Source organism: Phacochoerus africanus, chromosome 5, assembly GCF_016906955.1.
Source record: "Phacochoerus africanus isolate WHEZ1 chromosome 5, ROS_Pafr_v1, whole genome shotgun sequence".
NCBI classification, from domain to species: domain Eukaryota; kingdom Metazoa; phylum Chordata; class Mammalia; order Artiodactyla; family Suidae; genus Phacochoerus; species Phacochoerus africanus.
Window position 1 is genome coordinate 43,455,630 of NC_062548.1, and position 13,409 is coordinate 43,469,038.

At 50.7% G+C, this 13,409-nt stretch overlaps 1 protein-coding gene across 5 annotated transcripts in view; it reads left to right on the forward strand.

The window, feature by feature from the left end:
* Nucleotides 1-13,409, forward strand: part of CREBBP (CREB binding protein) — a 140,328-nt gene that overhangs the window by 94,303 nt on the left and 32,616 nt on the right. For 4 of the 5 annotated variants that reach the window (XM_047780672.1, XM_047780673.1, XM_047780675.1 and 1 more), the window contains 10 exons: nt 511-613; nt 866-1,012; nt 2,110-2,227; nt 2,944-3,115; nt 3,411-3,455; nt 5,675-5,799; nt 6,456-6,644; nt 8,227-8,643; nt 10,999-11,178; nt 12,167-12,356. In XM_047780672.1, the coding sequence (XP_047636628.1) occupies nt 511-613; nt 866-1,012; nt 2,110-2,227; nt 2,944-3,115; nt 3,411-3,455; nt 5,675-5,799; nt 6,456-6,644; nt 8,227-8,643; nt 10,999-11,178; nt 12,167-12,356 (1,686 nt within the window). The remainder of the gene's footprint in view (nt 1-510; nt 614-865; nt 1,013-2,109; nt 2,228-2,943; nt 3,116-3,410; nt 3,456-5,674; nt 5,800-6,455; nt 6,645-8,226; nt 8,644-10,998; nt 11,179-12,166; nt 12,357-13,409) is intronic. The other variant, XM_047780676.1, reaches the window with a different exon arrangement.

Genomic DNA, 13,409 nt, shown 5'->3' on the forward strand with positions numbered 1-13,409 from the left:
TTCTTTTTCCACAGTCATAGAGTACTCATGAGACCAGCTAGCCTCCATAACAATGCCTCGTTTTAGCTGTAAAGTGTCATGGGAAGGGATCTGCCTGTGAGGTTAACAATTCAGTCGCCATTTTTCTGGAACTCCCAGAATTCCTGCCATGGGGTTTATTATTAAAACTCATAAGAATCACTTACTTAAAAAAAACAAAGAGTTCCTGTCATGGCTCATCGGAAACGAATCCGACTAGGAACCATGAGGTTGTGGGTTCGATCCCTGGCCTTGCTCAGTGGGTTCAGGATCCGGTGTTGCCGTGAGCTGTGGTGTAGGCCGGCAGCTATAGCGCCGATTAGACCCTTAGCCTGGCAACTTCCATATGCTGCGGGTGTGGCCCTAAAAAGACAAAAGACGAAAAAAGAATCACTTATTTATATGTGACTTATTATTTATCTGTTATCAGGACTTTGATGTGTATGTGAGAATTTAGGAGTGGGTTGATTTCTTTTCTTTTTCTCTTTAAAGGAAATAACCCAATGAACATTCCAGCAGGCGGAATAACAACAGATCAGCAGCCACCAAGCTTGATTTCAGAATCAGCTCTTCCAACTTCCCTTGGGGCCACCAAGTAAGACATTTGTTTCAGTTGCCTCCTATCTGAGGGACAGTCAGACATGCAAGTGTGTGAACTCTTGAGTCTTTCTAAATGTGGGGCAGGGGCTATAGTTGGGGCCGGGGAGGGGCCGTCTCCCGTCTCCCTCTGTTCCCTGCTCCCCCCCCCTCCCCCCGTCCTTTCCGTCTTGCCTGTAGAAGAGGTAGTGACGTTGAAAGCCGCATGTGGTTGAAGGGCCTGGTCGGCTGAGAGCCCGTCTTCCCTCAGCCCCCTGATGAGCGACGGCGCCACCTCTGGGAACATCGGACCCCTCAGCACTCTACCCTCCGCAGCACCTCCTTCCAGCACCGGCGTTCGGAAAGGCTGGCACGAACACGTCACTCAGGACCTGCGAAGCCATCTAGTACACAAACTGTACGTGGCCACCTCCCGCGTCGTTCACGTGGGATGGAAACATTCTGAGGCCGAGGTGATGGGGCAGTTGAGCAGTTGTGTTGATGTCTGCTTCGGTTCCTCCGTGGTCTCCTGGGCCCCTGGTGATCGTACCCTGGCAGCCAAAGGGAACCACATGCCTGTTGAGGGGCCAGAGGATCCCAGACCCTGGGTGGTGTCAGAGCGTCTGCAGCTCTGCCCCGCAGAGGGCCAGACCTGTTTTCTATGCCCCCGCTGCACCAGGGAGCCGGAATTAGCTCAGAAGCATTGCTTTATTTTATGGCTCAAGATCACAGTTGAGGAGACCCCAGAGAACTGGAGGAATTTGGGCTTCGTCAGTACAAATGGTTTGATAATGCTGTCATGCATGTAACATACAAGAAATTAACAGCTAACTTTCTCCAGCTAGTTAAGTTAAATTGAAGGGGAGATTAATCAACTGACTGGCATTGGAGGGGTTTTTTTCCTTCATTAATTTCATCAAAAAATTTTGGGTTAAAAAAAAGGGGGGGAGACCGCCATATGCCACAGGTGTGGCCCTTAAAGACAGAAAAAAAAAATTGGTAATAAATCGTTTAAATATTAGGAATTCAAAATCTTTTTTGGTTTTTTGTCTTTTTAGGGCTGCTCCCGGGGCATATGGAGGTTCCCAGGCTAGGGGTCTAATCAGAGCTGTAGCCACCGGCCTACACCAGAGCCACAGCAAGACAGGATCTGGCCTACACCACAGCTCACGGCAACGCCGGATCCTTAACCCACTGAGCGAGGCCAGGGCTCAAACCTGCAACCTCAAGGTTCCTAGTTGGATTCACTTCCGCTGCGCCACGACGGGAACCCCGAAATCATGTTATTCTTGAGATGATGAAGTACTTACTGTTAATAGTAAGATACTGGTGTGTTTGACGTGTAGAGAAGGTAACAGGTCAGGATTCTCTCCAGAGTGACCTCACTGGTGTCTTCATACACCGGGCAAGAGGGATTTGGGATGTCGCTTGGCAGTGTACTGCCACAGAGGCGGTTGGTTGGTTCTCTTTCCATGCCACTCAGAATGGTAGAAACTGACCCCATTGTCCTTTCAGCGTCCAAGCCATCTTCCCGACCCCTGACCCCGCAGCCCTGAAGGATCGCCGCATGGAGAACCTGGTGGCCTATGCGAAGAAGGTGGAAGGGGACATGTACGAGTCTGCAAACAGCAGGGTAGGTTGCCTTTGGGTCCCAGCACCTGTGGGAGCTGCGGCTGCACCTGTCCAGAAACAGGGACATCTGTTCATCTGGGAGACGCGTCACTTGAGGACACTGACCAGGGAGTCTTCTCAGTTAAGACATGAGGTCCCTCCCTGCACAGCTCTTGTCTTGTAACTACCGACTACTGATGTCTCCCCTGCAATAGATAACATTGCTTTTTCTTTTTTCTTTTCTGTCCTTGGTTGGTTGGTTGGTTGGTTTGGCTCTGCCCATGGCACAGGGAATTCCCAGGGCAGGGATCAGATCTGAGCCACAGTTGCGACCTAAGCCGCAGCCGTGGCAACACTGGATCCTTTGACTCACTGTGCCAGGCTGGGGAATCGAACCTGTGTGTTCTGGCGCTGCAGAGACGCCACCCTCCTGGTATGCCATGGCAGGAACTCTGATGAAGTCGTTTTTATCTGTGCGTTTACTTGGTGGCGGCCTTGGTTACAGTGCTTGTCCTGTGTCATTGCCGGTGCGAATCCAAGAAGAGGTTCAGCTGTAGACTCACCTGTGACGAGTACCTCGTCCCTGCTGCCTCATACGTGCTGTCCCATCCCTGGGTGCTCATGCTCACCTGCGCCAGTGTGCTCAATTGAAACGATCGTCAGTTGGTCAGAACACACGCACGCACGCGCGCAGAGCTTCTTTGTAATGAGTAACTAGTGTGGAGGTTTGCTTTTCAGGATGAGTACTATCACTTATTAGCAGAGAAAATCTACAAGATACAAAAGGAACTAGAAGAAAAACGGAGGTCACGTTTACACAAACAAGGCATCTTGGGGAACCAGCCCGCCTTACCAGCCCCTGGGACGCAGCCCCCTGGCATACCACAGGCCCAGCCCGTGAGACCGCCAAGTAAGGACTGCCTTTCCGGCTCTCCGTCTGCCTCCCCACTTCTCCTTCTGCATCTGGGATGATTTCTGAGCATGTGGAATCATGTTCCCAGGAAGCCTGTGCTTAGAAAATTGTGGGGGTGGCCGTGACGTGGCCAAGGCCATGGCCTGTGTTTAGAAGTTGAGTCCCCCTGGTGGATGGGCCTTGAGAGGGTGTGCCAGCGTCAGGCTGCTCGGTGCTCTTGCCCCTGTTGACTGGCTTTCTCTGTAAGTTTGCAAGATGATTTTCCATAACGTTGTTTTTTCTGCCCTTGCAGATGGGCCCATGCCCCTGCCTGTGAACCGCATGCAGGTTTCTCAAGGTACCGAACTATTACTGTCACTCACGTTCTGGTTTCACATTCACAGCCACAGAGTCGACGGGTGTGTCCTCTTCCCTCTGTGTTTCTCTGTCGCTCCTTCTCTTCCTCCCGCTCCTCCTCGCTGATGAGCAGCATCCACGTTCATGGGCAGTTCGGCATATCTGATGCAGTTGGAAGTCTTGAGATCATAGGGGACTTTTCCAGGGAGATCAGGGAGTTAACCCTTTGTTTGTTTGTGTTTTGGATGGACAAGACAAGACATTGCTCTTAGGAAGAGTCTCCCAAAAAAGGCACTGTAGGTGGGGGAGAGAAACTCTGAACATTCTGAACGGAGCGCACTGAGCCTGTCCTGGGGCAGGGGCACTGCCAGGGGCGAGGTGAGGAAAGCGCAGTGGTTGCTCTGGGCCCCGTGGAGGCTGGCCAGGGAAGGTTGGTGCTCAGAGAGTCCTCGTCAGGCCGGGCTCTTGGCAGCTGGTCTGAACAGCTTTCAGAGGTTCTTTCTCCTGTTGAGATTCTTTTTGTTGGTGATGATTGAAGCAGTCATTTGAGTTTGGGAGTTTGGGGGTGAGGGTCATTTCAGAGCTTTTACAGCTCTTGTCAAATTGAGACTTGAACAATAGGATGATTTTACAGGTTGCGAAATGAAATAGTGACATTATCCAGATTCCAAAGCAAGGCTTTCCTGCTGTGTGTAGAGGAGTTGAAGAGGGGAGAAGAGGCTGATTTAAAGGTGTGGTAAGTGTGGCCACTGTAGCTCAGCGGTTTAAGAACCTGACATAGTGTCCGTGAGGACGCACGTTCAATCCCTGACCTCGCTTAGTGGGTTGAGGATCCGGCATTGCCTCATGTTGTGGTGTAGGCCGATTCGAGTCCTAGCCTGGGAGTTTTCCTATGCCACAGGTGTGGCCATATAAAGAAAAGGAGCACCTAAGTTTTTAAAATAAAAATAAAGGTGTGGTAATTGTACTGCCTACTGAAAAAGACCTGGTGGATAAACTGATCGTGCAGAGGAAGCTTTTCAGAGACGTGTTTAGATGAGCTAGATGTGAGGGCGAAAGGAAACAAGAAATCAGAGAAGCTGAGCCTTAGGAAAGTGGCTGGTGCTGCGTCGGGATGGCATGGAAGGTTCTGGTCTGGGATCTTGAGCAGAGCGGGGAAGGAGGTGTTCGCTAAGGAAGCACAGGCCCCCTTACCAGCACATCGAGGTTTGAAAAGCTGCTCTTTACGGTGCTATTTCTTCGTACATCTTTTTCTCTTATTTAATACAGTCCTCATGGAGAGGGGGACACTTTTGTATTATAGGCTTCTCGGGAAGTCCTGGGCCTGTGCTGGAACCTAGTTAGATAGGTGACATTTCTAAGCGGTGCTGAGGGGGTCCCGTGTTCCTTGAGGCCCCCTGACCCCGCACCTGCGTTAGGCGGTGCCTCCAGGATTCTGTCCCGCGCCACTGTGGGTCCTCAGACTTACTGAACCAGCGTTTGTGGAGAGCTCAGAGGTTATCCTGGGGAATGGCTAAGGAAGAGAGCCCGTGGTCCGGAGACGAGGCAAGCTGGTGTGCTGTCTTTGATGGTGCGGCGCCCCTGGGAACGCGAAGGCAGCCTGACAGTAAGATCCCTCCCACCTGTGGAGAGGAGGCTAAGGTTGAGAACTGCCAGCCTCGGGGCACTTCCGGAACACGTGATGTGCTTGCAAAATTAAAACCATGTTTTGAGTCTTACCGCAGATTCTCACAAGAAGTGTAAAGCCTGGAAGGTCTGGGGTGGTGGGAGCAGGCTTCCTGCAAGAGAGGAGCTGGGAGTCAGGTGCCCCAGAAGGCTTGCACGGTGGGCTGGGTGGGCGCCCTGGCACCAGCTGGCCGCCTCCGTCTGCTTTGTCACTGCGACACGTTGGCACGAGTGCTGCCCCAGCCTCGTCTGCTCGCAGCTTACCTGCCTTTCTGCCTTCACCTCCTCATGCTGCCCTGCCACCCACCCCACTGCACCACCCTCACCGCCGCAGCTTTGGTGCCATTTTTCCTGACCAGCCTGTTACTCAGCCGTCTCTTCTGACTGAGGGGTTTCCTTTCCGTTGTATACGTAGTGTGTGTGTGTGTGTGTGTGTGTGTGTGTGTGTGTGTGTGTGTGTGTTCATTCTGTTTTGCTTAGAGTTTATTTGGTGAGTTGTGATTCTCTTTTCCTGTGGGTGCTCTTCCTAATGAACCGCTGTGGGTATCTTCACAGGGATGAATTCATTTACCCCAATGTCCTTGGGGAACGTACAGTTGCCACAAGCTCCCATGGGACCGCGCGCAGCATCCCCCATGAACCACTCTGTCCCAATGAACAGCATGGGCTCTGTTCCAGGGGTAAGTGCTGCTGCCTGCCTCAGCCGGGCCGAGGGGCCTTGCTCGCATGGGGCGCGTCCTCGCTGCAGGGAAACGTGTCGACTGCTGGGAATCCTGTGCTACCTGCTCCCTTGGATTAGGATTGTGCTTTATTTCCTCTGAATCTCTCTCTCCCTCCCCCGCCACTTCCCTTTCCCTTTATCTCTCTCTCCCTCCCTGTCTTGTCTTTACTATAACAAGAATTATTGGACCATTATTTATTTTTATTGAGATGACAGATTCCTAGGAACCCATGGCGTAATGAAAAGATGGGAATTCTGAGGATGGGGTGGGCCGCCTCAGATGAGGGACCTAGAAGGACTTGTCAGTGTCTGGTGACTCCTAGAGTTTCCTTTCCGGAGGCTGCTTTCTTAAGTGCCTCCGAGAACTCATAAAAGGCACATTTGGAACTTGAAGCTGTAGCACACTGTTTATTGGTATCTACGCAGAGGACTGTGTGAAGTGGGCTCGTTAGAAACGGCACTCGAGAAACTTAGAGGGAGGCTGAGAGCAGCAGGTCTAGGGAGTGGTGGGTCCTCTCCGGCGAGGGAGGGTTTGGAGATTCCTGTCTTGTCCCGCTTATCCAGCAGGCTCTGGCCCTTGCCGCTCCCTGAGCTGTCCGTGACCTTGTCTTTTAGATGGCCATTTCTCCTTCCCGAATGCCTCAGCCTCCGAACATGATGGGCACACATGCCAACAACATGATGGCCCAGGCGCCTGCGCAGAACCAGTTCCTGCCGCAGAATCAGTTCCCGTCAGCCAGCGGGGCCATGAGTGTGAACAGCGTGGGCTTGGGGCAGCCGGCGGCACAGGCAGGCGTGTCCCAGGTACTGTTCTTCGGGGCTCTGAGCCTCTGCGTGGATGCAGCCCAGCTTCCCCCTGACCTCAGCAGGTCTTAGGTCATGGACGTGAGGATTCTAGACTTAACGTTTCGTGTCCTAGCATCTCTGGATTTCTCCCCCCCGCCCAGTCTCTTCCATTGTTTCTGCCTTGTTTGGAATGACTCTTAACAACTTGGAGTGAACTTCATGCAAAAGTGGAATGAATGTATTATAGCTTTTTTGGTTTGTGTGCTTCTGTGTTTCGTTTTGGGTTTTTAGTTGTCATTTTCTTGGTTATCATTTGTGTATTTTTTTGAAATTTTTTTGTCTTTTTAGGGCCGCACTTGCAGCATGTGGAGGTTCCCAGGCTAGGGGTGTAACCGGAGCTACAGCTGCCGGCCTACACCACAGCCACAGCAACACTGGATCCTTAACCCAGGGAGCGAGGCCAGGGATCAAACCCACATCCTCATGGATTCTAGTCGGGTTGGTTAACCACTGAGCCACAAGGGGAACTCCTAATTGTGTGTTTTAAATTCTAAGTTTTACATGTGATCCTGAGAGACACTGGATTTAAAAGAGGGGGTAAGGAAAGGCCCCATGAGTTCACTCCTAATGTCTGACCTGCCCAGGCGAAGTCAGGCTTAACTGGGTCATTTGACTACTTCTCCTCTCCTGGAGCCTGGTTCTTATTTAATCGACATAAAAGTAGAGAGAACTCTTTCCCATTCATGTTCCTGCCTTTCCCTCCCTTTTGTTCATTGTTGGAGTGTCTTCACATTGCTGCTGTATACAAGTGTACATGTATTTAAAATAAGCCAGGTCTCTCCCCCAAAGATAAAGTTCATTATTTAATCTTTTTAACTTGAAGTAACATTGACTAGAAGGCGTTGACTACCCTAGATTTACTAAGAACTTCTAAATTAAGTCTCAGTTTCCACGAGTTTTACTGCTCTCGCACCGGAATCATCGGGTTTGTCCTGTAAGTGTTTTTGGCTCTGTGGGCCAGGGCTTCTTTGCGGTAATGACGACTCCGCGGTGATGCCAAGCCAGCCCCCGCCGTGCGCATACCCGTGTAAGCCACGGAAGCAAGCAGCTCGCTGGCCTTGGCCATGTGTTGTACGCAGTTTGCAGATCCCCGCTCTAGACCAGTGATTCAGGATAACTTTTTAATTGGTCCACAAATAATTCTGAAGCCTGTCCCTGGTTGAGAACCACTACACTGAGACATTTCAGTGTTTCAATAACTCTTTTTTTAAAAAAGACAAATAGTGATCTTTTCTAGTGGTTTAAGCTGTGAGTGGGTCTCAGGGAGCAGGGAGCTCGTAAGTGGAGTGCATGTAGGTGTTTGTCTGAGCAGAGAGCCCCGCACTTACAGACGCCAGAGCGTGAGAAGCAAGTGCACCTGACCGTAGGTGTGCCGCCTGGGGACTTTGCAAAGGGACCTTTGCCATGCAGTCAGCAGACCTTATCAAGAAACCTCTGTTTAGAAAGAAAGAAACTATGATTAGATTTTCACACATTTAATTCTTTAAATCTGATGCTGCATTTTCAAAATAATTTCAATATCCTCTGTTCCCTCTGTCAGGGGCAGGTGCCTGGGGCTGCTCTCCCCAACCCTCTGAACATGCTTGGGCCCCAGACCAGCCAGCTGCCTTGCCCACCAGTGACACAGTCACCGCTGCACCAGACTCCGCCTCCTGCTTCCACGGCCGCAGGCTTGCCATCTCTCCAGCATCCCGTGGCCCCTGGGATGACGCCCCCCCAGCCGGCAGCTCCCACCCAGCCGTCAACTCCAGTGTCGTCTTCCGGGCAGACTCCCACCCCGACTCCCGGCTCAGTGCCCAGTGCTAGCCAAAGCCAGAGCACCCCTACTGTCCAGGCGGCGGCCCAGGCCCAGGTGACCCCGCAGCCTCAGACCCCAGTCCAGCCTCCGTCTGTGGCCACCCCCCAGTCGTCACAGCAGCAGCCGACGCCTGTGCACACCCAGCCTCCTGGCACACCGGTGAGCCCCTGGTCTGTCCTCTCCTGGCCGAGACTCTTAGATGAGCTCTTTCCGCTAAAAAGTCTGTCGTGACGTCACTGCACATCCCAGTGCAGTCACCGGGGGGTCTGCACCCTGATGGAACTGTAACGAGCTCTGTTTTGTTTCCACCATTGGCTCCAGCAGCTCTGTTCGGCAGGACATGACTTAGGAAATTCTTCGCTAATTAAACGAGTTTGTAGAAATCAGCAACCAAAAAATGGGCCCGCCGTAGAAAATGTGTTTTTTTTGTTTGTTCGTTTGGTTGGTTTTGTGGCTGCACTGGCAGCATGCAAATTCCCTGAGCCAGAGATCAAACCTGCGCCACGGCAGTGACCCACGCCACAGCAGTGACAACACCAGATCCTTAACCACTAGGCCATCAGAGAACTCCTCCACAGAATTTTTAACGTGTCTGACCCTGGAACAGTATGTTCCCCGCTGTCTGTCCTAGATTGATGTCTTCCAGATTTTCGCAGTTTTTCTCCTGATGTCCTGAGGACCTGGTAAACAAGTCAGGTTCCTAATTGGATGTCCTTTGACCTTTCCTGTCAGCCTTGCTTTCCAACTGGAAGCCTTTTCTTTTTCATAACAGAACGACACACCCAGGCTAACTGTTTTCTGTGGCTCTAATCTCTCCTTCCTCCCGGGAGGTGAAGATGGCAGGTCTCCCTGCATCCTGTGACCTTCATCCCGTGCCCTTCGGCGGTGCCCAGCTGCCACTCTCCTGGACCTACAGGGGACACCTCTGAATCTGCTTTCTTAGCCAGTTTAAAACCTTAAAACCGGAGTTCCCATCGTGGCGCAGTGGTTAACGAATCCGACTAGGAACCATGAGGTTGCGGGTTTGGTCCCTGCCCTTGCTCAGTGGGTTAACGATCCGGCGTTGCCGTGAGCTGTGGTGTAGGTTGCAGACGCGGCTCGGATCCCGCGTTGCTGTGGCTCTGGTGTAGGCCGGCGGCTACAGCTCCGATTAGACCCCTAGCCTGGGAACCTCCATATGCCGCGGCAGCGGCCCAGGAAATAGCAACAACAACAACAACTACAACAACAAAAGACAAAAAGACAAAAACAAAAACAAAAACAAAAAAAACAAAAAACCTTAAAACCTCCTTCCTGCTGAAATACAGTAACTTAATTTGTGGGGGCTGAGAATATTTATTTGTAAAACGTCAAAATTAATCCCCACAGCAACCCCAAGATGACATTGCTACTTTTTTATTTTATTTTGCTCTTTAGGGCTGCACCCACGGCATATGGAGGTTCCCAGGCTAGGGGTCCAATCAGAGCTACAGCTGCCAGCCTACACCACAGTCACAGCCATGCGGGATCCGAGCCGCATCTGGGACCAACACCACAGCTCACAGCAATGCCAGCTCCTTAACCCACAGAGCGAGGCCAGGGATCGAACCTGCATCCTCATGGATACTAGTGGATTCGTTTCCACTGCACCACAAAGAGAACTCCGACACTGCTATTTATAGTTCTCCATAGGGAGTGTGCTTATCCTTACTTTCTATTTCTTCTCTCTGAACAAGATCCCTTTGTAATTTTGTTTTGTTTGTATGTTTACTTAAAATTCCATTGAGTAAATCTTTGGAAATTTAGACTTTTTTTGGAATTCCTCCTTCTCTTCCTTGTTTACTCCTCCACCCCTGTTCCCACAGTTAACATAAGGCTCCTCTTACGTCCTTGCTGCATAAAGGGACTTTATTCCCCTTCCTGTGTCGGTATGCATTTATAAAACAGCCTTTGCCATAACCGTAAATGTCCTTGTTGGAGGGAGTTGAATTTAAAATAGGAGGTTCTGTGACTTAGGCAGAAAACTCCCAGAAAATAATTTTGTATCGGAGTTCCCATCGTGGCACAGTGGAAACGAATCTGTCTAGGAACCATGAGGTTGTGGGTTCGATCCCTGGCCTCGCTGTGAGCTGTGGTGTAGGTCTCGGACGCGGCTTGAACCCTGTGTTGCTGAGGCTGTGGTGTAGGCTGGCCACTGTAGCTCAGATTCGACCCCTCGCTTGGGAACCTCTGTGTGCTGTGGGCGCGGCTCTAAAAAGCAAAAATTACAGTAATAAGGATTTTACATCAAAATGTAGAAAGCGCTGCCCTTCTGTCTGTGGATTCTTAGCAAGAAGTCAGTCGTGTTTGCCCGATGTTGGCTTCCCCGGAAGTCCTGTCGTAACTCTTACTCTTCAGTTCTCTCAGGCATGGGGGCTCCGAGTAGGTCAGTACTGAGAAAGGTTAACACGAAAACTGTCTGTTACGTGAACATCAGGGTCTGAGATCTCGTGTATCATCTTGTTACGGAGACGAGTGATTCTGGTTTCTCCCCAGCTTTCCCAGGCAGCAGCCAGCATTGACAACAGGGTCCCCACCCCCTCCTCCGTGGCCAGCGCAGAAACCAACTCCCAGCAGCCAGGGCCCGACGTGCCAGTGCTGGAGATGAAGGCTGAGGTCAAGACTGAAGACACCGAGCCCGATGCCAGTGAACCCAAGGGAGAGCCTGGCTGTGGGGTGAGTGTCTTTCCTGGGAGTGAACAGGCGTGCCGCACGCAGAGGCAGCGCCAGGGGTCCCGCTGGGTGGCTCTGCTTATTGTTTCAGAATCCTGTTTGACCGTGGTTCAAGTAGGAAAGAGGTGAAAGGGAGATTGGTTATTTTTATGTGTTAAGTACAGGTTTATTTTATTTTGCCAGAAATCAAGAGCCCTAGCTTATATTTTAAATGTTTGAATCATCCAGCAACTTTCTCATTGCCATTCTTCATTCATCTAGAGTTCTGCCAAGTTAGGCTGCCCAGGGAGTGTATTCTTTTACTAATTAACCTGAGGTGGAAGTTGGAAACGGGCAGACCCAGACCACGGGCTGAATCCTGCCTATAAATTGTGTTTTGTTTGGCCCACACAATATTTTTAAAATAGGAAGTGACAAATAGAACTCTAGATTTCTAGCTTTTTTAAAATAAGAAGCTTTGCCAGAATCATGCTTGCATTCTGTGTGGCAGCTGTTTGAATGGAGCACCCGCTGTGGCTTCAGGTGGGTCCCGGGCTCTCAGGTTTCCCAGAGTCTCTACCACTCCCTGCCGCCTTGCACCACAGCCCCGATGCTGTCGTCTACACTGCCTGCCTGGCCCCTGAGCTGTTGGCTTTTTGATCCTTCTCCCAGTTTTCAGGGCAGTTCTTATTCCAAACTTGAAATATCCACATGTAAAACTACTGAGCAGATAATGGTGTCTACAATGCGTGATCACATTTTTAGCAGTCTAGCATGTACACATGTTTAAATGTTTAGGGCTGTAATTGCACTGTTACTATATTAAAATGACTCACCAGGGCCTCCAGCCCTTCTTGTGGGAGAGGAAAGGAGGGATCCCCGGTGGCAGCTTGGAGCAGGGAGAGGTTTTCACACGCCCATGTAGATTTTTACGAGCCTTCCAGTAAAGCTGAGGTAGAATAAAGGTCTTTGATAGTCATGTATCATTATCTGTAATTTTGTTTTTCTCAAGATGATGGAGGAGGATTTACAAGGATCCTCTCAAGTTAAAGAAGAAACCGACACAACAGAGCAGAAATCGGAACCAATGGAAGTAGATGAAAAGAAAACCGAAGTGAAAGTTGAAGCTAAAGAGGAAGAAGACGGTGGCGCCAACGGGGCGGCCTCTCAGTCCACTTCTCCTTCGCAGCCTCGCAAAAAAAGTAGGTCGGGTTCTTGTGAATATAGTGAATGGTGCTGCTTTTCATCGTGCTGGGATTCCATACTGTAGATTAAAAGCTAAAGCAGAAAAAGAATTCCAGGAGTTCTCTCATGGCACAGTGGGTTAAGAAGGCTCTGGTGTCACTGCAGTGGCTTGGGTTGCTGCTGTGGTGTGGGTTTGATCCCTGGCCCAGGAACTTCCACATGCCGTGGGCTCAGCCAAAAATATAAATAAAATACAATAAAATTAGGAGTTCCCGTCTTGGCGCAGTGGAAACGAATCCGACCAGGAACCATGAGGTTGCAGGTTCAATCCCTGGCCTCACTCAGTGGGTTAAGGATCCAGTGTTGCCATGAGCTGTGGTGTAGGTCACAGACTTGGCTTGGATCTGGCGTTGCTGTGGCTGCAGTGTAGGCCAGCAGCTATAGCTCTGATTAGACCCCAATCCTGGGAACCTCCATATGCCACAGATGCAGCCCTCAAAATGACAAAAAAATAAAAAATAAATAAATATAATTACAGTAATGTTTTAAAGAAAGAAAAGACGTTCCATTCCTCGAGTTCCCATCATAGCTCAGCGGGTTAAGAACCTGACTTGTATCCATGAGGATGTGGGTTTGATCCCTGGCTTCATTCAGTGGGTTAAATATCTGGCATTGCTGTGAGATGTGGTGCAGGTCACAGACGTGGCTTGGATCCCTCGTTGCTGTGGCTGTGGCAAAGGTCAGCAGGTACGGCTCCAATTTAACCCCTAGCCTGGGATCTTACATATGCTGTGTGTGTGACCCTAAAAAGCAAAAAAAAAAAAAAAATTCCCTTCTTCCTTTTATCCTTCTTGTCTGCTGTTTCCTCAGCTTTGGACTCGAGGGTGAGCACCCACAGGGTGTGTGGTAGGAAACGAGGCTGCGCTCAGGGCCTCGAGTTGCAGCCATGAGCGACCTGTCTGGGGTGGCCCTGGCTTTACTCAGCCACTGTCAGACTCATGCGGGGAGACGACCAGATGCTTGACGTTAGTGAAACTGTCACCTTGGAGACTCATGTGCACTGGAGCCTG